We start from the raw sequence: 26152 nt of genomic DNA, 5'->3' as shown, positions 1-26152 counted from the left end.
CAGAATTAATTGAAGACAGTCACAAAGACGACTTACTGGCTTTACTCATGGACCAGTAATAAGTAACATTTCCGATAATGTTTATTTTGGTGTAACACTTCAAGAACCTGGTGATATTGTTAAATTTCAGAAGCTATGCCACGATCATATTATATTAAAATTCAGAAGCGAACTCTTCCCAAAATGATAATAAAACGTTTTACACAGTATTTCTCGTACTTTAAAAAAATGTTCTTTCCCGGTACAAGAAAAATACACATACATGTATTTAAAATTTCAGGAACCATGCCAGGATCTAATAAATTCGAATTCATACGCGATCTCTTCCCCATAATGATAATACATTTTTATACACTATTTCATGTACTTTGAAGAAAACAATTATTTTTTCATGTGCGAATGAATATACAAAATTTTGGGAGCCACACCACGACCACGTTATATCCAAATTTGTGTTGTAGCGGGGGGTGTTACAACGGGGTTGCACTGTAATAATAATTTATCTTAACCAGGAACACACCATAGCAGCCAATCTAGCCAGGTCTGAGTAGAATTTGAATCCACTTCCTTATGGTTGTGAATCGGGCACAGTACATCAGGAACGACAAAGGATTTCCCAAAGTGTCTCAGAAACAAGCAAAATACCTGCTGAAATATGCCTTATCTCTGGCCAGAGTACCAATGCTGGGCATATAACTTTAAAAAAAAACTCATTTTCATGCAAAGGTTAAATCTAAACATTGTGAAAGACAACCTGTATCTGCCAGACAAGTTATATTTATGTCTACCCTTTTTCTTCAATGCAGGCAAGACAAATTCCATACATACAGGGTAGTGGAAATTGTTGCTTTGACACCCACATACCCACTGTTCTGAAGTCAGATTTGCCAGTCTATCATGAATCTTCGTTACTTGGTCTGGATCCATTATCAGCTCACCTCTGGTGTCACCTTTTACAATCTCTGGCCACATGCTCTGGTCTTCTTTGCTCAAATATAACTCAACCCTATAACACAAGAACAAACTAAAGTTGCAAAATTAAAGAAAGAATGTGTGTACTGTATGAATACAAAACTAAGAAACATCTTACCTGAGTTTTTCTCCTATGATAAGACCATAGGGTCAAGTAATATAGATTTTCTCAAAAGTATGGGAAAACAATTTTGTAAAAAAAGAAGTGTACTTACTGTTGGATAAATATGACAATTTATTTTTACAGTCATATGCTATAAACCCAAGACAGTCAAGCAATGTTAAACTTTTCATCAAATGTTACATGTATGGCAGAATGGTACAAGGGCAAATTAAAAAAATTCAGCTGCCACATACATGTCAGATCAAGTATGATTTGATATACTGTGCAAAAAAGCATTTTATGATTCATTTTACATCCAGCTGCTCTGTAACAAATATATGTAAATACTTGTAAGCATTCTGAAATTCTTTTCCTTGCTCCCATCATCCATAAAAAAAATGTAACAAGGCCTCGGATTTAACAATGAGCCCATAATGAAAGACTACTGTAAAAATGTGATCTTGACCCAAGGTTAACTGGGGGACAGGAAGCATGTCGTATAATTAACTTGCAAAAAAGTTAACCAGTGTGTACAATCAAAATTTCATATTTCTACTTTATGTGATTTTTTGTTAAACTATTGCTTACAAGGATTTAATTTTTTTTAAATGTCACAAGTGTGTAAAGACTCGCAAAAAGTCATATTTTATGGTCTGAAAATCAATTTAAATACACACCAGTTCAAATAAGCATATAAAGTTTCAGCTGTCTACCTTAGGTGATTTCTACTTAATCATCCTTACAAATTTTTTGTCCAAAAAGTTCATAAATCAAAAACATAAAAACATAAACAATAAGGTCAGAGACACCAGAAGCTATTCAGGTCATGGGACGCACTCAAGGTATCTAAAATTCCAATTTGATTTGGTCCAACTCCAAATGTCTTAGAAATAACATTCTTAGATGGTTAAGTGTGATGGGTGGACAGAACAAAACTAATATTTCTCCCTCCACTGTGGAAGGAGGGAAGGTAGAGACAAAGGTATGCTGGCACAGGTGTATATTAGTGCAAAAAGGGTAGTGTCCCATTTGTTTCACTTAAACTAGTATTTGTTGTTTTTTAATAACTTGCCAACTTGCTCTCTCATCTGTGACAATGAGCATGAGTGAACACATGTCAGGGTGAAATACAAAATTTCATAAAGCACAATATTCCATAAACACAAGACAAGGGAAATACTATGAGAGAACAGATCACAATACCTAAAATTTTTGAAACATTTTACCTTTGTGAACTGATGGTCCATGTGCTGCCTTCTGGGTCAACTTTACTATGAAGGTGTCCCTTTAATAGTACTGTTGAATTCTTTATCCCAAACTCTATGAGCTCTGATGTGAGGGAAAGATAGATATTCGCTTTTGTAACATCTTTAGGTACAGTAAACTGAACCCTTATATCCTCAGTGGTCTGATTCCATGTATACTCAGGCAGATCTGATAATGAAAACAAGGGAGAGTATGTGTAATTTTGATTTTTAACATAGATTTTAAAACATTTTCAGTCATATCACTATGATGCCTGCAGTGTAGCAGTTTATAGTAATGTCTAGCACTGAGGCATCGTACAGCAGACATGTAGCATGATGTCCCACCCAGACACCAGGCTGACCAGTTATAACATTAACCTCTTAATGCTAAATGCCAATCGAGGCAGCTGATTATGCCATTTTTATAAGTCTTTGGTATGACTCAGCCAGGGATCGAACTCATGACCTCCAGCACCCGAGGCTGATGCTCTAACCACTAGGTCACTAGAGCAGTGTAAAAAAAGGAGAAAAATGTCTATTTTAGTGGTATGCATGTACAGAAAAAAGTCATTATGTTTCTCTGCATTTTCATCCTTATTAGTTATGTTCTTATTAGTTATGTTACTTTCAAAGTAGGGGCCCAGAGTGGCCGAGTGGTCTAAAGCGCTCAACGTTAATTATCACTGCCATCTCACCTCTGTTTGTGTGGGTTTGAGTCTCGGATTCAGCCAATGTAGGTATGTGAGAAAGCTTGCGAGTAGCTTCTTGAGGGTTGGTGGTTCTTTCCAGGGATTTCCTGGTTTCTTCCTCCACCATTAATACTGGCTGCCATGTATAGCCTATCGTGAGCTGAAAAATGGCATTAAACCCTACAACAACAACAACAACCTTCAAAGTAAATGACTATGCTGCTATGGAATAAAACAGAATTTGAAATTTAATGGAAATACAAGAATACATTCCAATCATATATTTTATGTATCTTGTGTTGAAGAAAACCTTCTGAGACATCATTTACACAAGTATAAACATACCAATAAAAACAAAATTAGAAAATTGCATACTGCCTTATGACTGGATTGTAATCCGCAAATACTTTAAATTCATATTCATTCAGAAGTATTAATCTTTGCAGACATGTTGGTTCTCTTCTCTCAATACCAACTTAAGTCACTCTACAAGCAACATGGTGTTAGAAAATGACCTAAACACAAACCATAACCTAAAGAAAAGACCCCCAAAGTACAAACCAATTAACCATGAAATATTGATCAGTGACTTAGTTTGAATTAGTACTCCTTATGGCAAAATTACATACCAAATTATGTGCCTCCATAGGAAATAGTGCATGAGAAAAGGAGCTAAACAAAAAGATTAACCAAGATCACTGGACCATGAAATAAAAGTAACAGTGAATTATTTTTCACTGAAAGGTGTAGTACTTACTGGACTCAATTATCAATGGTGCAAAATGACCTTAATTCAAACCCAAAGAGAAAATTAGTTGAGTGCAAGCATAAACCACTCAACCATGATACAAGGTCAGTGACCTAGTTTTCACCAATAATTCTAGTACTCGTTGACTTTAGCATTCATCATGATGCAACTACACACTAAGTTATGTGACTCCATACATAAAAAATGAGCTAAATGCAAAGGCAAAGCAAATTCAGTGGATTATTAAATATAGGCTGTAGTGACCTAGTTTTTACTAAAAGTTATAGTACCTTATATGATGCATCTAAATACCAAAGTTTGTCACTCTATGACCTCAAAAGAAATTCTAACCCAGACAAACTGAGCTCAAAGCAAAGGATAACACAAATCACTAAACCATCAAATACAAGTCTCAATCATCTAGTTTGAATTTCACTGATGTCTGCAGTACAAAAGAAAGTACAAATCACTAAACCAGAAATACAAGTCATAATGACCTCATTCACTGATGTCTGTAGTGCTCCTCATGCACATAAGTTAAGAGACTCCATAGGTAATATGCTAAAGTAAATGACCTAAGTGCAGAAATCAAGGAAAATCACTGGACCATGAAATTATTGTCAGAGTTACTTTTCATAGATAGATGCAGGACGGACTCCACATAAAACAATGAAGCACCAACTTCTGTAACCCTTTGAGTAATGACCTAACCACAAACTATGACCCATGATTTGAAGCCAGATGGCCCGATGGACAGACAAAAGTCATTAATAAATCCATAAGCCAGAATTGCTTTGCACGAAGCAAACAAAAGGATTATCATATTTCACACAGTGAAACCACCAATTTCATCAGGGTTTGACAGCAAAAGATGATTACTGTTAAAGTAATTTTCATTCAAGGGGTACTAATATATGTAGAGGTTTGTTATCTTCTGAACTAAGCGCTGACATCTAAAGATGCGACTCCGAGCAATACAGTCAAAGAGCATGTACTAAATGCAAACCTTATCTTGAGCTCAACCAAAAGGTAATCACAAATCACTGAACCATGAAATACTGGTCACACTGATCTAGTTTTTTTGTGCTGATGGCTGTATAATGCCTCATGACACAAAGCACCCACAATGCATTAGGTAATCCTGAAACAAGGCCATTTGGAGTTGTGTGACTCCATAGAAAGTAGTGCATGATAAAATTAGCCAAATAAAATCATGACATAAATATAGGTCAATGAGACCCACTTTTCAGTGATAGGTGTTATACTCCACATAAAATATCTAAATACAAATTTGTTTTGACTATGAATAATAGTGTATGGAAATGACCTAACTGGTGTGGTGTAGTGTTTTATGGTGCAGCAACAGAGGTAGGTTACTTAGTTACAATGCTATCAGAGTACAGTGCTTTGCCCATGGAAATACTGTTCAGTTGTGAGCCTGGCACACTAACTACTGAGCCACTGTGACTCCTCAGAAAATGACCTAAATGCAAACACTAACCTAGAAAAACTGAGCTGAACCCAAATGTATGTAAAAAATCACTGAAACCAAAAATATAGATCACAGTGACACAGTTATGTGACTCCACTGGCAACAGTGTCTGGGAAAATAAGATAAAGTGCGAAGATTAACCAAAATGACTGGACCACATTCTTCAGTGGAAATTTGGTGTAGTACTTTACATGTTACATGCAAATACCAATTTATATGACTATTATGTGTAACAGAGGTCAACTTAATTCAGGTGCTTGAACTGTGAGTATTGAACAAAAATGTCTAATGAGAGAAAGATTTGCTTCACTATTTATGCTGTGATAGTAAAATATAAAAATTTCCCATATAACTTTGTCTTTTACTGAAAATATAACATCTTTTGTATAAGACAAAGAAACCATGTCTAGTATTAACTAAGGACTTCTGTATTTGAGAATTAAAGAGGTCTGGCATTAACTAAGGACTTCTGTATTTGATAATGGAATTAGTCTCGCATTAACTAAGGACTTTTGTATGTGAAAATGAAACAAGTCTGGCATTAACTAAGGACTTCTGTATTTGATAATGGAATTAGTCTCGCATTAACTAAGGACTTTTGTATGTGAGAATGAAACAAGTCTGGCATTAACTAAGGACTTCTGTATTTGAGAATTAAAGAAGTCTGGCATTAACTAAGGACTTCTGTATTTGAGAAATAAAGAAGTCTGGCATTAACTAAGGACTTCTGTATTTGATAATGGAATTAGTCTCGCATTAACTAAGGACTTTTGCATGTGAGAATGAAACAAGTCTGGCATTAACTAAGGACTTCTGTATTTGATAATAGAATTAGTCTTGCATTAACTAAGGACTTTTGTATGTTAGAATGAAACAAGTCTGGCATTAACTAAGGACTTCTGTATTTGAGAATTAAAGAAGTCTGGCATTAACTAAGGACTTCTGTATTTGAGAATTAAAGAAGTCTGGCATTAACTAAGGACTTCGGTATTTGAGAATTAAAGAAGTCTGGCATTAACTAAGGACTTCTGTATTTGAGAATTAAAGAAGTCTGGCATTAACTAAGGACTTCTGTATGTGAGAATGAAAAAAGTCTAGCATTAAATGCCACTTTTGTATCTGAGAAACAACACTGCATTAACAGAAGAAAAGAAAATATTTCTTAAGAACTGAACCTCATATTAAACTGGAATCAAGAAGTCATCAAGCTTGAAACTAATCACATACAAGACCATAGCAAAATGAAGGCCTTTCATTCTTGTGCGTAACTAATTAAATACTATATGAAAAGCCATAGCAAAATAAAGGCCTTTCACCATTGTGTGCAATTGATTATACATTATATAAAAGGCCATAGCAAAATGAAGGCCTTTTATTCTTGTGTGCAATTGATTACACACCATATGAAAAGGGGCCCTGGGTGGCCGAATGGTCTAATGAAATCACTTTAGTGGCTGAGTTGATCTCAAGCAATCTCTTTAACCAATCACTGCCATCTCACCTCTCGACCAATGTGGGTATGTGATAAAGCTTACCATGGGTAGGTGGTTCTTACTGAATTTACCCCAAGTTCTTTTTGACCAGTTATACAGTTCGCTGTGTATAGCCTATCATGTGCTGAAAATGGCATTAAACCAAAAACAACAACACTATATGAAAGACATTAACAAAATAACCTTTCATTCTTTGTGCAAAATTAATTACACACTATACAAAAGGTCATACAAATGAAGGCCTTGCATTCTTTATGTGAAATTAATTACACACTATATGAAAGGTCATACAAATGAAGGCCTTGCATTCTTTATGTGAAATTGATTACACACTATATGAAAGGTCATACCAAAATGAAGGCCTTTCATTCTTTTTGTGAAATTGATTACACTCTATATGAAAGGTCATCAAAATGAAGGCCTTTCATTCTTTTTGTGAAACTGATTACACACTATATGAAAGGTCACACCAAAATGAAGGCTTTTCATTCTTTTGTGAAATTGATTACACTATATAAAAGGTCATAACAAAAGGCCTTTTTTCATTCTTGTTGTGAAACTGATTACACTCTTTATGAAAGGTGATAACAAAATAAAGGCCTTTCATTCTTTGTGAGCAATTCATTTTTAAACTTCATGACTTTATGAATCCTATAAAATAATAATTTCATATCTTATAATTATAAATAGTAATGGATGTCAAGAAAAATTAGTAGCATTGTATTTGGTAATATACATCATGAATATTGGTAAAGCACACAAGAAAGAAACATGAATATATAAGATGTTCCTTTCTGGTGTTATGAAACAATAACTTCTGCTTCTCCTGTGTCACATTATGTGATGTTAACACTGTCACATTATGTGATTTTAATAAATCTAAATGATGGCCACAATGGCTTGACAACATTTTAAAAATTATTATTGGATAAAACTAATCTTTCATATTTGGTTTCAAACAAGCTGAGTAATCACAGCTTTCTAGCATAAAGGATTTCCTATCCAATTTTGTACCCTTTCATAAGTCAAACACATAAAAATTTAAAAAATCCCATACATCTCTTAACTCAAACACATAAGAATTCATGATTTGCATACCTTTCATAACTCGAACAATTAATGATTTCCAAACCTTTTTCTTAAATCTAACACGAACGAATTTATGATTTTCATACTTTTTTCTTAAATTTAACGCATTAGAATTCAAGATTTCCATACCTTTCTTAACTCAAACACATAAAAATAATTTCCATACCTTTGTCTTTAATCTAACACATACGATTTTATAATTTTCATACTTTTTTCTTAAATCTAACACATAAGAATTCATGATTTCCATACCTTTTCCTTAAATCTAACACATACAAATGTATGATTTTCATACATTTTTCTTAAATCTAACACATAAGAATTCATCATTTCCATACCTTTTCCTTAAATCTAACACATACAAATTTATGATTTTCATACATTTTTCTTAAATCTAGCACATAAGAATTCATGATTTCCATACCTTTTCCTTAAATCTAACACATACAAATTTATGATTTTCATACATTTTTCTTAAATCTAGCACATAAGAATTCATGATTTCCATACCTTTTCCTTAAATCTAACACATACAAATTTATGATTTTCATACATTTTTCTTAAATCTAACACATAAGAATTCATGATTTCCATACCTTTTCCTTAAATCTAACACATACAAATTTATGATTTTCATACATTTTTCTCAAATCTAGCACATAAGAATTCATGATTTCCATACCTTTTCGTTAAATCTAACACATTCAAATTTATGATTTTCATACATTTTTCTTAAATCTAGCACATAAGAATTCATGATTTCCATACCTTTTCCTTAAATCTAACACATACAAATTTATGATTTTCATACATTTTTCTTAAATCTAGCACATAAGAATTCAAGATTTCAATACCTTTTGTAATTCTAACACATAAAAATTCATGATTTCCATAACTCATATAATGAAACTTGCCAGCAGAGGCCATGCAAAGGACCACAAAATGTCCTTCAGGGAAAGATATAAATATACAAAAGGGAAATATGTAGAACTTAAGAAATGAAGTTAAAATATGTTCTTTTTAATCCCATGCTTTTTTACAAAAGAGGTGTCTGCTAAGGTTGACTTTACTGTACAATGTAGTCAGTCAAATGCAGTCTCAGTCTATTCAGGCTTTACTGTACAATGTAATCAGTCAAATGCAGTTTCTGTATATTCAGGCTTGGCTGTACAATGTAATCAGTCAAATGCAGTTTCTGTATATTCAGGCATTACTGTACAATGTAATCAATCAAGTGCAGTTTCAGTCTATTCAGGCTTTACTGTACAATGTAATCCGTCAAATGCATTTCTGTATATTCAGGCTTTACTGTACAATGTAATCAGTCAAATGCAGTATCAGTCGGTTTAGGCTTTACTGTACAATGTAATCAGTCAAATAAGTTCATGTACATTCAGGCTTTACTGTATAATGTAATCAATCAAATGCAGTTTCTGTATATTCAGGCTTTACTGTACAATGTAATCAGTCAAATAAGTTCATGTATATTCAGGCATTACTGTACAATGTAATCAATCAAATGCAGTTTCTTTATATTCAGGCTTTACTGTACAATGTAATCAGTCAAATGCAGTTTCAGTCGGTTTAGGCTTTACTGTACAATGTAATCAGTCAAATAAGTTCATGTACATTCAGGCTTTACTGTATAATGTAATCAATCAAATGCAGTTTCTCTATATTCAGGCTTTACTGTACAATGTAATCAGTCAAATGCAGTGTCAGTCTATTCAGGCTTTACTGTACAATGTAATCAGTCAAATAAGTTCATGTACATTCATGCATTACTGTACATTGTAATCAGTCAAATAAGTTCATGTACATTCACGCATTACTGTACATTGTAATCAGTCAAATGCAGTTTCTGTATATTCAGGCATTACTGTACAATGTAATCAGTCAAATGCAGTTTCTGTATATTCAGACTTTACTGTACAATGTAATCACACCTCTGTCTGCGGCGGTTCGAGTCTAAGATTCAGCCAATGTGGGCATGTGAGAAAGCTTGCCAGTAGCTTCTCGTGGGTCGGTGGTTCTTTCCGGAGTTTTCCGGGTTCTTCCTCCACCATTAATACTGGCCGCCATGTATAGCCTATCGTGTGCTGAAAAATGGTGTTAAACCCCACAACAACAACAACAACAACAATGTAATCAGTCAAATAAGTTCATGTACATTCAAGCATTACTGTACATTGTAATCAGTCAAATGCAGTTTCTGTATATTCAGGCATTACGGTACAATGTAATCAGTTAAATGCAGTTTCTGTATATTCAGGCTTTACTGTATGAAGCAATCTGTCAAATGCAGTTATGTTTTCAGGATCTCTAAAAACTATCACAAATTTTTTTTCATCTTGGGAAGTGTAAACTTGCTCACTCCTGATCTTAACATATATTTCAGTTTCCCTTTGAGACTGAACCATAAGGCTCCAGTTCACTTGTGTAAGGTCAAGAATATCTAATTACCATTTTGATATTTATCTTTCTCCTCTTCCTTTGTGACAGGTTTTACAGAGTCATACACAAACTCCATATCCGCCTCACCAGCAATGACAAGTGATGGGACCATTCGATCCAAGGATGCATAATGATATGGGCGTCTGCTGACCAGTTGACGAGTTCTTTCAAGGCTCCACGTCTCTCTGCTGCCTAGCAATTTAAATGAAGCAAATGATTAGAATTTAAATAGCAACAGCTGTTTTTCTTTGAGTATTTAACTGGCAGGATACATTTTCCCTTGGCAAATAATGAGAGTCATTTTAAAAATATATATCATAGGTGCACATTACTACCTGTGCATTATTAGGTTCATAAAGATATTTGTACACACATGATATGCATAGTATTATAACAAGAAAATAAAACAAATTTCCAGCATAATTTTATTTCACTTTGTTCCCTTCTTTACTACAGCATCAAGTGTGACATGTACTTAAGATATCGGGGCCCCGAGTGGCCAAGTGGTCTAAAGTGCTCTCCGTTACGGATCACTGCCATCTCACCAATGTCTGCGTGGGTTCGAGTTTCGGATTCGGCTAATGTGGGTATGTGAGAAAGCTTGCCAGTAGCTTCTTGTGGGTCAGTGGTTCTTTCCGGGGTTTTTCTGGGTTCTTCCTCCACCATTAATACTGGCCGCCATGTATAGCCTATTGTGTGCTGAAAAATGGCGTTAAACCCTACAACAACAACTTAAGATATCAATTTACTTTTAGTTCAATCAGTACTTATCTGACCATATTAACTTAGAAGAACTACTACTACCTTGCAAATCCAGCCCTCCCAGGATAAAACACTTTAGATAAAAAGCTAATAGTTATCCTTTAGAAGACCAGGTAAGAGGTGGCAGGAGTTGCATCCTCTTACCCTGGAAAGGCCATCTGAAGTACCTTGTGATGTGTAAGACAGTTCTAAATAACCCAGCTGGAGAATAGATTTCATATGTTGGGGAATGGCTTCAAAAGGGAAATGTTTTCCCTCCTGTGATCTAGTAAATGTCATGAAGTAGCATCCTTATGACAATGTCACATGACTTGGGAAGGTAACCTGTTGCACCATAGTCTAAAGGTCCCACCAAGTCAGTTTGAGCCTTTTGGGACAAAAGATCTCGGAAATGAAAGCTTGATGAAGTGGATCCTGATCTCAATCCCAAGGAGTGGATAATGTCCAATGGAGAACAGTTTTTTTGCCCAAATGCAATTATTGTGGCAACTGCCGTAACTTCTAAGCAAAAATGCTTAGCAAATTCATTTGATTTCCTGACATGCAGAACGAAAAGCCTATTTTACCCAGGATGAAAATGTCTGTCCTGATATGTCATCATTTCCCTCTTTGAAGAGTAAAACAAGGCATCATCTCCTTGACGAACTGGCTTGGACCGTGTTAAGTATCACTTCAAAGTTCACACTGGGTCCTGTATATGACCCTGAGATTAAGTGTCTACAGCAGACAGGGACTTTGCTACAAAAGTCTGATTCCCCAAAAACCAGTTCATGACAATAAAAGCAGAGGCCATCATTGAGTGATACTGACCCATCTTGTCAAGACTGTAAGTAGTTCAGGTCCACTGATTGAGCACATATTTAGCTGATTCTGCCATCTGTCACTAATGCAATGAGGAAGCAGGTCTTATATGATAGCTGAACCAAAAAGGCTTTTGAGAGTGGTAAAAATAATGTCTTCTTCAGCCAGATTAGTACCCATGATACATTCTGCTTTGGGCAAAGAGGCAACATCTTTGGAAGTGTGTTATCATAATTGGACTAAAGACTGGATAGGTCTCTGCTGTGCCTGATATCCTCTTTTCCATGATGACGGTGTGTCTGAGATTATGGAATGGTAGCCTTTGACTGTGATTGGTGCTAATTCTCATCAAAAACCCATAGTGGGAAGTTAGCTGTTTGAGGTACTGATGCCTACAGTGGTACAATATGTTCTTGGATGCACCAATGTGTGAAGATTTTCCATTTGCCTTCATATGGTTTTAAAATGGAGGCTGTCTCACTTTAATGATTCTCTCCACCAATGGTTATGAGAACTGTTTGTTCTCATAAGCTAAATAAAATCCACATATGCAGATTCAGTAAATTTGGGTTGGAATAAAACACCTGCCATCATGGTTGCTTTGGCAGAAGAAGGAATATTTAAATTTCCTGTGGATTTCAGTGTGAGACTGATGAGGTTGTTGATCCATGATTTTTCCCATTTGAGTGGATTAGGAGGAAGTGACACTCCGATGATCTCGTTATCTTATCACCTTTGGAAACAGGTGTCAGATTGTATGCATGTGTCCAGCAGGCCATTCCATCGACTGCCCAGGTCTTGGAATCTAGGATTTGGGAGACAAAGGTTAGGAGTTTGGCATTCCGCCTTGTGTCAAGTGGGCCACCTTGGTTCACTGCATCATACACATGTCTGAGAGAAAACCAAGGGATGAAGATACCATTCTGTTTGCATTAGCTGATTCTTCTGGGACAGTGAATCTGCTAACTTTATATTTAGTCAACCTGAAATATGATGAACTTGAAAGTGGATTTGTCACTGAAGACATTACTTTATAATATCCTAAACAAGAATGCAAAGATCTGAGGACTTGGTTCCACCTTGCGCTTTGAGATAAGTCACCAGAGTGCAGTTGTTGGACAGTATGTACCTCCTCCAGCCACCAATGAAAAGTTTTTGAAATGGCATTCATCTCGAAAATTTTTCATAGGTAAATGACAATTCTGAGGTGGCCACAATCCACTGGCTTCCTGTAATGATGGAAGGAGGTGTGCCCCACAGCCCACTGTGCTCATATCGATAGTGTGATCTCCAGAGGTTGTACTTGCGCAAGCCAAATGAGGTTGCCCCATCTTCTGATATGGAACCTAATATTAGTGCTGATTGTGAGTGGTTGGTCCAAGAGGCAAGGCCTCTGCCTCCACTGGGACAAAAAAATCATTTGAAATGGATGCATAAACAGGTCACCAAGGACAATAAGGTCTGATGCAGCTTTGAGTAAAAACACCAGGTGAAGGAATTCTCAGGCAAAGATGTTGTCCTGTATAAGTAAGTAGGCCACCATTATACTGATTTTCCATGCTTGTCCCTGAGGAAGACAAGATCTGTTTACCTCAGTGTTGAACTCCATACCTACAGGACAAAATGTTGAGATGGTATAAGGTCAGATTTGTCATTGTTAACAAGCCAGATCTGAGAAGAGAGTAATAATGTAACAAAGAGAAATTATGTCTTGCTCCAAAATATAACTCACCTGATGTTTCTGCAGAATGTCATCAAGGGTAATTTGATATTACTGCCATCAAATGTGTGAAAACTGAGGCACTGATTTAGAGTTCAAATGAGAGTGCCCTGATCTGGTAAATGGTGTCTTTGTAGGTGAATCACAAGAAAATCCTGGAAGCCATGTGAATAGGGGACATGAAGATATGCATCTAATTAAGTCCACACTGGTTTTATAATCTCTCTCCTGGATGTCCTTGAGAACCTGTCATAGTGTTTCCATCATGAACCAAGGCATGTGAATGAATGAGTGCACTTACATCAATGATAGGGTTGTTGTTGTTGTTGTTGTTGTAGGGTTTAACGCCATTTGTCAGTACACGATAGGCTATACATGGCGGACAGTATTAATGGTGGAGGAAGAACCCGAGAAAACCCCAGAAAGAACCATCAACCCACAAAAAGCTACTGGCATGCATTCTCACATACCCACATTAGCCGAATCCAAGATTCGAACCCACGCAGACAGAGGTGAGATGGCAGTGATCCGTGACAGAAAGCACTTTAGACCACTCGGCCACTATGGGGCCCCCAATGATAGGGTAAAGAATGCCATTTGCCTATGTAACCAACCTTATTAAAATCACATCTCTACTCTCCTAGATGAAGATCTGAGAGCAACTGCTTAAGGATCATGTTCTGGTGACCTTTGAATTAACTAATGGAAATGCAGCTCTCAGAACTCTGAAAGTGAATCAAATTGTTTGGCACACACACTGATGCTCTTCAGCAATACCACTCAGTCTCCCAAATGCAAAGATATAAGACTGCATCTGAGTGCTGAAAAAATTACAGATAATGGTAATACTATAGGTCACCACAACATGACCCCTAAGCGGTTGCTGTCAGATCTTCATGCTGACAAAGGAGATATGATTTTAATTAGATTGCCTTTGGAACCAGAAACAGACTTCAATAAAGGCCAGGAGAACTTAACATTGCAAATGATTTCTATCACCCTTCTCTAGAGAAAGCCATACATTTCTTGCTGTTTAGTGCCAGCTTTGAATGGGTTGCTGGGAATGTCTTTAGCTGAGGGAACCCTAGACAAAAGGAGGAGGTGCTCTGAAGGTAATACTGAAAACCTCAGAAACCACTTGTTGAGTCCATAAGTCATCATGGCAAATCTTGTTTTATTTGGCAGCAAAGAATTGGAGCCTTCCTCATTCCAGGATCTGTAATAAGGGTGGCATGAAATTGACATAATTTGAAAGGCTAATGCAGAGAAATGCCGGTGAATATGATCACCATCTCTCATCCTCTTGTATTCAGGAGAACTGTGATTTTCATCTGTTGTAGAGTCAGATGGGCAGCTTCCCAGTGGTCTGTGTCCCAAGGGCTTCTTGTCATCATTTGGCTGATTTTCTCAAAAATCCCTCCACTGTAGCTGAGACTGAGGGAGTGAAATTAGTCTCCTTGGTGGCTTCGTTTTTATTTCATCAACATGATCATTAAAGAGGAGATAAGATTATCAAGGTGTAGCTCGGCATTACAGTGAGTTTTAAGAAGGGTGGAGGCAGTGAACACTCTATCTTGTCTCATTAGTTGCAAGTTAGTACCTGCTGTTACAGCATTGGCCTGGGTTGTGTTCAGCAGCTCTGTTTAAGATGTCTTCCAATCTAGAAACAGACTCCCATGCATGTCCTGTGGGATTTGGGTTGGGAGATGATACACTGTGTCCTGCCTGCTGAAAGATCAAGATATATACCAGATCCAACATACAGCCCACAGCAACAACACAGTGCACCAACTGCAGAGTGTTGTTAAAAGACTTAAAATATATGCATACAGAGTATGGCTTTGTCATCCCCAAAATTGTGATGTCATCCCCAAAGCTGTGCTGTCATCACCAAAGCTGTGATTTTGTCTCAAAAGCTGTGATGTCATCACCAAAGCTGTGATGTTATCCCCAAAGTTGTGATGTCGTCCCCAAAGCTGTGATGTCGTCCCCAAAGCTGTGATGTCATCCCCAAAGCTGCAGTGTCTCAGTTGAATGCTGGGATATCTATATGGAAAACTGGAGTGTGGGATTTATGTAACCACCAACTAATGTTTGAGGGAAGGCATCATTGCCAGATAAAGTGTTGGTAATGTCTATCACTGGAGCTTCATGCCATAGACATGTAGCATCATGTCCCATCCAGTTACATTATCCTGACATCAGGCCGACCAGTCCTAACACTAACCTCTTAATGCTGAGCACCAAGGGATGCAGCTGTTAGTACCATTTTTATAAGTCTTTGGTATGACTTGGCCACGGTTCAAGCCTGTGACCAACCACATTAGAGGGGTCTCAAGCATTATTTGGATAAAACAGACCACTTTGGTGGCCAAATTGGTTTTAAAAAACTTTCAAAACAATATCTTGAATATTATAGATGGCTCTGAAAGCTGTTATGTATCATCATCAAGGCCAGGGTCACAACATATGCAACATATGGCATGTATCATCACTGAGAACAGGGTCACAACATATGTATCATATGGCATGTATCATCACTGAGAACAGGGCCACAACATATGTAACATATGGCATGTATCATCACTGAGGCCAGGGTCACAACATATCTAACATATGGCATGTATCATCACTGAGGTCAGGGTCACAACATATGTAACATATGGCATGTATCATCACTGAGGCCAGGGCCACAACATATGTAACATATGGCATGTATCATCACTGAGGCCAGGGCCACAACATATGTAACATATGGCATGTATCATCACTGAGGCCAGGGTCACAACATATGCAAAATATGGCATGTATCATCACTGAGGCTAAGGTCACAACATATGCAACATATGGCATGTTTCATCACTGAGGCCAGGGTCACAACAAATAACAAGTTTTTGGATTGCACCCCTTGGTCTTGGTTTGAGGCAATGATGGAAACTGTGTGTGTGTGTGTGATTTGGATTTAACGTAGCTTTAACAATTTTCCAGTCATATATATCACCATGATGTCTGCAGTGTGACAGTCTATAGTGATGTCTAGCACTGGGGCATCATGCAGCAGACATTTATCGTCATGTCCCATCCAGTCACATTATCCTGACACAAGGCCAACCAGTCCAAACACTAACCTCTTAATACTGAGCACCAAGTGAGGCAGCTGTTAGTACCATTTTTGTAGGTCTTTGGTATGACTTGGCTGGGGTTCGAACCCACAACCTCCTGCTTCCAAGGCAGACGCTCTAACCACTAAGGCCACCAGAGTAGTATGATGGAAACTGTTTAACTTTATTTATATCTGATGGACAAGATCAGACATAAATCAGACACAGACCTAGGGTCAAGCCCTTGGGGTAGGGGACTTTCTCCTGGGTCATAACCTGGAAACTAAGGATGAAATCATATATCAATATATAAATAATTTTGCTATAATGATGCACATATCAATACATAAGATGGAGAACTGATACAAAATGATACATATCGTATGTAAACTATTTTAGTCTTTAGCAGTCATTAATGATTATTATTAGTTTGCCTTGTTATTTTTTAAATATAGAATTTATCTGAAACGGCATTTTGCAGTCCTAGACACTCATTTTTATTAGTAAAAATGAAAAAGACCATTGAGAGTAATCACTTGCTGTCAGCAAGTTAATCTGCCCCCATCATTCCATGCTAATTATCTTAACCCAACAGCATGTTCTGCATATGCTATACATTCCAAATGTGTTTTACATACATGTATATAATGAAGTACTTTACTCATCATTTAAAAACCACTTTTGTGCAAAGTTTCTACGTTGAATTTTATCTCATATACTTTGGTCGATTTGAAAGCTACACTACTGGTGTGTCACATGGCAAAACACATTACACTGAACAATTATTGGTTGTTTCTGTCCAGGTTAAATAATAACAAAAGTCAAGGATTAGTGTAGATGCATGGCAAATAGGAAGTACCAGCAAAGCAACAAAGAAACTTCACACAAAAGTAATTAATATGAAGTACTTAAACAAAGCACAGGGGCTCATATCGTTGTTTACAATTTAAATGTCAGTCTTACATATAGTATAAAATAATACAAGGGAGGACACTTCTCTCCATTCTCACGCAACCTATTTAAGAATCAATGCTGATATTTCTAGCTACATTTCATGTAGTGTTATAAATTTGGTACTGATGTTTAGCTCAGGCATTTGACTTTGTAATGCATATCCAAAGACTGGCTTACTATCATACCTCTAAGGAACGCCAGACCATTATCCCATGCTACTGGTCAACATGACCTAGATCACGTCCACTTAATATGTAAGTGAAAACTCGCTGAATGGAATACTGTCCTTTCATTTGTTAAAAGACAATGACATTCTGCATTTATTTATAACTCATTTTCATTTGTCCAATGAGAAGGCAGTATTCCATACAGCACATTGTTCTTGTGTAATAAATGACCTAATAAAACTCACTGTCATCCAACACGTAGTCTGTTTGAAAGTATTTTTGTTTCCTTGTCATCGACGAGAATTGCATATAAATATATGATAACTATAACTCTATCTGCATACTGGAAATACAATCAGTATGTCAACATACATAAAGCGGCACCCCCCACCTTCCAAAGATGGAAAGACCATCTAGTTCATATGTGAATCGATATGTATCATATCGCAGGCTGTGTATCATGAATTGTATCAATATGCAGCACAGGTGTATTGTCTCACCTCTACTGGATATATATATATATATATATATATATATATATATATATATATATATATATAAAATACTGACCCTAGGTCATGTCACATGGGGTAGAGGACACTTGACCCTGGGTAAAAAATTGGGGTGTTGTATTTAAGATGCATGAGAATATGCAATGGCATGTGATGTTATCATACCTGATACAAATGTAAGCCATTCCAATACCGTGAGAAACTCCGAATGATACTTTTCCTTTTCGACAAAAGTGGCTTCCTTTATATGAACCAGCAAAGTTTCTACTCTGTGGCTTTCATTACTAACATGTTCAACGACATCCACCAGCATACATGGTTTATCCTCCTCAAACAATGACTGTGACGAAAGAACCTACAATGAAAAGAGCAGAGCATTTACAAATATGTGATTGATATTATTAGTTCAGATAGATATATATTATGCATACTGTCACAAATCACAAAAATTTTATACCGGGACATGCTTGATTTACTCTAATTTCACAAAAATGAAATGCTCATTCACAATTCTTCCTCATTATAATGTGTGGTAGCTGCCGGGGTCTCAAACTACTTGCTGTATTATATATAGAAGAGTGGTATAATAGCAAAAAATGATTGAGAATTTTATGAATGTATGTATATATAGTGTTGTGGTATAACAATAATGATTCAGAATCTGATGAATGCATGCATGTGTAGTGGTGGTGGTGGTGGTGGTGGGGGAAGAATAAACAAAAGTAAATCAAACGTATAGCAGTAAATTTAGTTTATGCAGAAGAAATATATTTTGCGACTTCATTCTATACGTATTTTGTGAATTTAATTTTGTCAAATGTTTTTAAAAAGGGAATATAGATACAATACTAAACTTTCAGTTGTTCTCTGCCAACTCAAATTTTCAGGCCAGTTTGAGTTCAATGATTTAATGTTGGTCACAATACAGATTCTTAAGTGTTTCTGACAAATTATATATCTTAATGACACACTGGCTGTTGCTACACCATATGAAATGCATTCAGTAACCATGGGGATTTACATTTTGCACCAATTGAGTTGCTCTAGTCAAATGTACAGCGTGTCATATTAGAACCTGACTTTCAACTCCCAACCCCACAACATGGCTGTATCTATAAAACACAATTTACATTAAATCTTATTCAAACTGAGAGAATAAGAGTGAGAGGGATTCTTTTCATATCACAATAGGAACCAAACTGTTTATCCCTGCCACTTTTTAAAAACATTCTGATAAAACTGGCACTAATAAGTTACCTTCGTAAAAGATTAATAAGAAGTTCCTGTCATCGGCCAAGTTTCTCTGAAGCTGGATTTTATTCAGTGTACATAATCATAAGAAAGTATGACTATTACTGTTATTTGAATGGTAAGTTAGGAGTGGTTTGGAAGTGTTATTTGCTTTTTATAGCAAAATATCTAAATGCAGCTGTCTTTTACCATCAGGAATGGCATGATCTGACATAACTAGCATGGTCATTGCATGTTTGATATTTCTTGTAAGCAATGTGGATGTAGAAAGATCATTTTCATTGCTCAGTAAAATTTGAACCAAACATTAAAATCCAGCCTTATTGAACCACATAGTTCCATCTAGTCTTTTAAACCAGACATTAAAATCCAGTCTTATTGAACCACATAGTTCCATCTAGTCTTTTAAACCAGACATTACAATCCAGTCTGCACCATCTACTTTTTTTAACCACAAAGTACCATCTATTCTTTCGAACCACACAGTACCACTGAGTCTTTTAAAACTACAGTACTGTCCAGTCCTTTTAAAACACAAAACCATTGTCTTATTGAAACACAATAGCATCCAGTTGTTTTGAACCACACAGTACCATCTAGTCTTTTGAACCTTGCAGTACCATTCATCTTTTTAATCCATATAGTAAAATCCAGTCTTTTTAAATCACCCAGTGTCATCTAGTATTTTGAAACGCACAGTACCATCCGGTCTTCTGAACCATACAGAACATCCAGTCTTTTGAACCAAAAAGTACCATCCAGTCTTTTGAACCATACAGTTCCATCCAGTCTTTTGAACCACACAGTACAATCCAGTCTTTTCACCACACAGAATCATCTAGTCTTTTGGACCACACCGTACCATTCATCTCCAAATTAACACTGTACATGTACTCCAATAAATTACTGACAGCACTCAAGACTGCATCAGTTCTACGTACCCATCAACTCTCCTGGTGGGAGAAAAAACTCCCAATTTTTGGGGTTGTTCCATGCCTACCTCCCGATTTCATATTATCTCCTGATTATTATATTTTTCTTCAGTAAACAGAATGTTAAGTTTAAACATTATTCAAGTCAATTTATGAATGTTTCTAATCTTACAACAATACTAAAATCAGACAATAAACAACAAACAGTAAACCACAACAATAAACTTGTCAGCAGTTAGTTTCAGGCCCATGAATGATCACTGTAGCATCTCCATTCCCACCAAAGAAACTTACACAAGTGAACACCTGACATTACTGTACCATATATACTTACACAAGTGAACACCTGACATTACTGTACCATATATACTTACACAAGTAAACACCTGACATTACTGTACCATATATACTTACACAAGTGAACATCTGACATTACTGTACCATATATACTTACACAAGTAAACACCTGACATTACTGTACCATATATACTTACACAAGTGAACACCTGACATTACTGTACCATATATACTTACACAAGTGAACACCTGACATTACTGTACCATGTTAATTACCATCATTAATTTAAAAGAACATTAAATTAAAAGAAGGAATGGAGAAACATACCATGCAGTTTATGTACCCTCAAAAAATTATTCAGAATAAATATGTTATTTAGTGAACAATGTTAAATGCCTTTGAGTTAAGAATAAAAAAATGGATATAACACGTGGGAAAATAAGTTGCCACACGTACAGTACACGTAGCTTGAGACTGTATAGGATTGTACTGATAGTTACAACAACAAAAAAAGGGCATTGTTTATTTGCCAATCAATTTCTAGTGCTTATATAACATGCACTGTAGAACACGGTTTCTTTGAAGTATGTGAGAGGGCAAGATAATTGCAATGAGTGTTAATTAGTCATGCTGGCTTTCTTGCTTGTTTACTTTTGACTAACATTTAGCTATTGTGCCAACCAGAATATGAAAAGAGGGCAGGTTCATGGAGAAAATAAGGCATGTCACAGGCAGAAACGGCATGTCCTTTAAGAATTTCACTTATATTGGACCCGGAATACTGGTCAATATTTAGTAAAAACGAGGCCTAAAAAATGTCACGAGAAACCTCTTGATTTTAGGTCACAACATCCCTATTTTTTCAGTCTATTTCCTGACTTGGCTTCTGAAAAGTTGACAGGTATCCATCTACAAGTTAACACAGTACTCCAATAAATTACTGATAGCAGTCACCTCTACAGCTACAAGTTAATGCTATACTCATATAAATTGCTGAGAGCAGTCATGTCTGCATCTACAAGTTAATGCTGTACTCCAATAAATTACTGATGGTAGTCATGTCTGCATTCTACAAGTTAATGCTGTACTCATATAAATTACTGACAGCAGTCATGTCTCATCTAAAATTTAATTTGTACTCCAATAAGTTACTGATGGCAGTCATGTCTGCATCTTGAATTTAACGCTTCTTGAATAAATTACTGAAAGCAGTCATGTCTGCATTACAAGTCAACCATCACTCATCAATAACAATAATATTGTTGATGCTGTTGTGGGTTTAACCTCAGTACATAGTGGCTATACATGGTGGCCAGTACAATGGTAGAGGAAGAACCCAGAAGAACCTCTGTAAGAACCACCAATCAATGTGAAGGTACAGGCAAGCTTTCTCACATACCCACATTGGCTGAGCACATGACTTGAACAAAACATGGACAAAGGTGATATAATTGCAGTGATTGGTAAAGGCAAGTGCTTTAGACCACTAGGCCACCCAGGCCCACTTGTAATACTGGAATCAAGGAATTGTCATTACAAATAGAAATGACACATCTGTGTGCTACATGACTTGTGGTCTTGATTCATGATCAAAAGCAGAAGAAAGTTCTTTCAACTTTCTTGACCTAAAACAGAGACGCTGGAAATATGAATCAACTTGTTAAATTATGGTCATATGGAAAGTTATAATCAAGGATTGTGTTTATACACTGTCAATATGACTCCTACCATGTTACATGCAATCAGATCAATAGAACTTCATATAAACTGTTAAAGATCATACACATAAATTATGGCAACAAATGAAACCTGATGTACACTCACACAATCTTAGAGACTGGAAAAAACAGGAAATAAAATAAAATAAAGATGAATTAATTTTCTAACCATTTGTAAATTCCTTAAACTCTGATAGTGAGTTTATCATTCAAATGTAGGATCCATTCTGCAAATGTCTCAGTGGGAAGTAGTGCATGTTCCATCTTTAGTCAAGATAATATTTTTACATGCAATAACACTGGTCAACAGTGAAATCATTACTGACTTGAAAAGGCCCTAATCTGTAGTATTTTGGTGTGCCGAACACGAATATAACCGTGAAAAATTTGTATTGGCTCTCGTTTTGAAGATATTCATATACCTCATTTTCTATGTTTCACTGTGTAAATTTCTCCAGTAGGACTGCAGCAACATCCGAAATAATGATGTAACATTGCATAATACCATCATGCTCACATCATCCACAGTTGATTGCATCATTTTCTGATGCAATGCAATACTAATGCCATGCGGCTGCTGAAGTAAGTTGACGTCAGCAGTGTACTATACATGTGTAGGCCTATTATACTAATGCCAGGCGGCTGCTGAAGCTGACGTAAGCAGTGTACTATATAAAGCCCAATCAGATAGGTTCAGCATTTAAAATATTTTAGACGTTGTGCGAGACAGTTCAAGCTACTGTTACATAAAACTTATTATTTTATCCATTTACGTACAATAAAGAACAGTAATGCCTCGAAAGTGTGTTAATACCGCGGACAATTTTTGCTATATTTGTGGGGAAGTGACATTTGCCAACCAGAAGAAAAGTATCAATTCTCAAGTGAAGAAGGCATATCATCTTTACTTCGGATGCAAGGTTGGTGACCAAGACAAGCCTTGGGCTCCGCATATATGCTGTGCTACATGTACAACACAGCTTTCACAGTGGTTGAATTGCAAAAGGTCATCAATGCCGTTTGCAGTCCCAACGGTGTGGAGAGAGCCAAGCAACCACCTAAATGACTGTTACTTCTGCTTGGTTCCTCCTCTTTCCGGCGGAATAACGAAGCGAAAGAAGTCGAGAATAGTCTACCCAAACATTCCGTCTGCATTGAGACCAGTTCCACATGGTGAGGGACTTCCTATTCCAGAACCTCCAGCAGAATATTCTCTTGATTCATCTGACGAAGACAAAGGTGAGTCGACCTGTTCTTCTCCTGGTCCATCAGCATGCAGTGATCCAGATTTTCACTGTGGTGCATCATCAACCCCACACAGAATAACACAGGAAGAACTAAATGACCTGATTCGTGATTTGGACTTATCAAAGAACAAGGCAGAATTGCTAGGATCAAGACTCCAACAATGGAATCTTCTAGAAGAAGATGTCACAATTACTGCATATCGAAAGCGCCACCAGCAATTGGAGCCTTTCTTCAGAAAGGAAAGTAATCTGATATTCTGTTCCGATATTGAGGGCCTCATGAATGCTTTAAAAATCACTCATGACCCACAAGAATGGAGACTATTTGTGGACTCTTCGAAACTGAGTCTCAAGGCTGTGCTTTTGCACAATGGAAACATTCTTCCATCTATTCCAGTAGCGTATGCTGTCCACATGAAAGAGACATACGATAACTTAAGGCAGCTACTGAATTCCATTGAGTATAACAAGTACAGCTGGCACCTCTGTGGTGATTTGAAGGTAGTTGCCCTTTTAATGGGACTGCAGCAAGGATATACAAAATACATGTGTTTCTTATGCGAGTGGGATAGCCGAGCAAGGGAAATGCACTACATGAGGAAGGAATGGACTCACAGGCAGAATGTAGCCATTGGAGAGAAGAATATCCAACACCCAGCTCTGGTTGAGGCTCAGAAAATCTTGCTACCACCCCTTCACATCAAACTAGGTTTGATGAAGAACTTCGTGAAAGCCATTGACCGGACTTTGCCAGCATTCCGATACCTGCATGAAAAATTCCCTCGACTCAGCGAAGCAAAGATTAAAGAGGGAGTTTTTGTGGGTCCTCAGATTCGAGAGCTTTTCAAAGATGACCGGTTCAACAACTTGCTGGAAGGTGACGCGAAACAAGCATGGAATGCTTTTCGCCTAGTTTCTACAAACTTCCTCGGAAATGTTAGGGCAGAAAACTATAAGGAACTAGTAGAAGACATGTTGATGAAGTATAAGAAACTTGGCTGCAATATGTCTCTAAAGATTCACTTCCTTCATTCCCATTTGGATTTCTTTCCTAGCAACTGTGGTATTGTTAGTGATGAACACGGCGAACGTTTTCATCAAGATATCGCAACAATGGAACAAAGATACCAGGGAAAATGGTCCACTACAATGCTGGCTGACTACTGCTGGACACTCCTCAGAGATGCTCCCGAACAGCTGTACAAGAGACAGGCGAAGAAATCTAAGATGTAGTCAATGACTTGATTTTTTATAGGTAGGCTATTACAGTTGACCTTTTACTATTGGAATGCATTTCGTTATGTAAACATTAATTTCTTGCAGATTACAAAAAAACTAGAGCCAATTTTGCAATTTGACTGTCATATTCGTGTTCAGCACATAAAAATTGATAAGAATTGACTAATTTTATTTCAGTAACATGACTTTTGTAAAAATTTGTTGTCCAGTGTAATTTACAAATTTTGCAATATAATTTCATAAGAAGAACAGATATGTGGTTTTCAGGAAGAGTCCAAAATATGTTTAAGCAGAAACCACCACACCGTTAAAGGGTTTACTATACTTATCCAGGGCCACAGGTGACCAAATGGTCTAAGGCACACACCTTTAAAGCTCTCACACACGTTTCACCTCTGGCATCACGAGTTTAAGCCACAGCTAAGCCAATGTAGGTACATGAGAAAGCCAGTAATTTCCCATGGGTCTATGGTTCTTCCTTGGGTTTTCCCAGGTTCTACCTAAACCACGTATACCAGATGCCATATAAAGTCTATCATGTACTAAAATATGGTGTTAAACCTCACAAAACCAAACTAACTTATACTCACTTTCCACTTGGATGCTGTTTTTGTCCTGTCCCCAGTATATATTAGATAGACCTTTCCTGCCCCATCAGCCAGCACTGCTAGATCGATGGCAACAAACAGCAGATTGGCATTGTATCGCCCTTTTACCTGTCTCTGTATGCTGAAGTCTGGTATGGTGAAAAGTTCTTGGCCAACACTAAGAGATGTATCCTACACAATAAAAGACTGTATGGCAATAAACAAAGACATATATATATATATATATATATATATATATATATATATATATATATATATATATATATATATATATATATATATATAGTAATACAATTATAACTTTTTTGCATGCTTTCCTTTTCTCATGAAGATGAAATCAGAAGATCTACATGATTGATCATTAAAATGTATATATGAATACTGTCCAAAAAAATCTGAAATAAAGATATTGTTTACTGCAAATGTATTTTATATTTTACATAATTATTCCTAGGCATTTTGTATGTTTATATCTTTCATAATTTTTCAACCAATTCCATTCTGCAAAACAAAAAAAATCTAAAAGCTATTTTCAAGTATATTTAAGTAAAATTA

The 26152-nt window shown here is 36.5% G+C and overlaps 1 protein-coding gene across 1 annotated transcript in view; it reads right to left on the bottom strand.

Moving 5' to 3' along the window:
- LOC149785841 (nudC domain-containing protein 1-like) overlaps positions 1-26152 on the bottom strand; it is a 59208-nt gene that overhangs the window by 12023 nt on the left and 21033 nt on the right. Inside the window, exons 3-7 of the mRNA XM_089979799.1 lie at positions 25580-25768; positions 18470-18659; positions 10297-10479; positions 2302-2509; positions 865-1006 (exon numbers count right to left, since the gene is read on the bottom strand). Of these exons, the coding sequence (XP_089835925.1) occupies positions 865-1006; positions 2302-2509; positions 10297-10479; positions 18470-18659; positions 25580-25768 (912 nt within the window). The remainder of the gene's footprint in view (positions 1-864; positions 1007-2301; positions 2510-10296; positions 10480-18469; positions 18660-25579; positions 25769-26152) is intronic.

This window comes from Sinohyriopsis cumingii, chromosome 13, assembly GCF_028554795.1.
Source record: "Sinohyriopsis cumingii isolate HCF-2022 chromosome 13, ASM2855479v2, whole genome shotgun sequence".
Lineage (NCBI taxonomy): Eukaryota > Metazoa > Mollusca > Bivalvia > Unionida > Unionidae > Sinohyriopsis > Sinohyriopsis cumingii.
The sequence above is the reverse complement of the archived record's forward strand: the minus strand, read 5'-3'. Positions and strand labels throughout refer to the sequence as shown.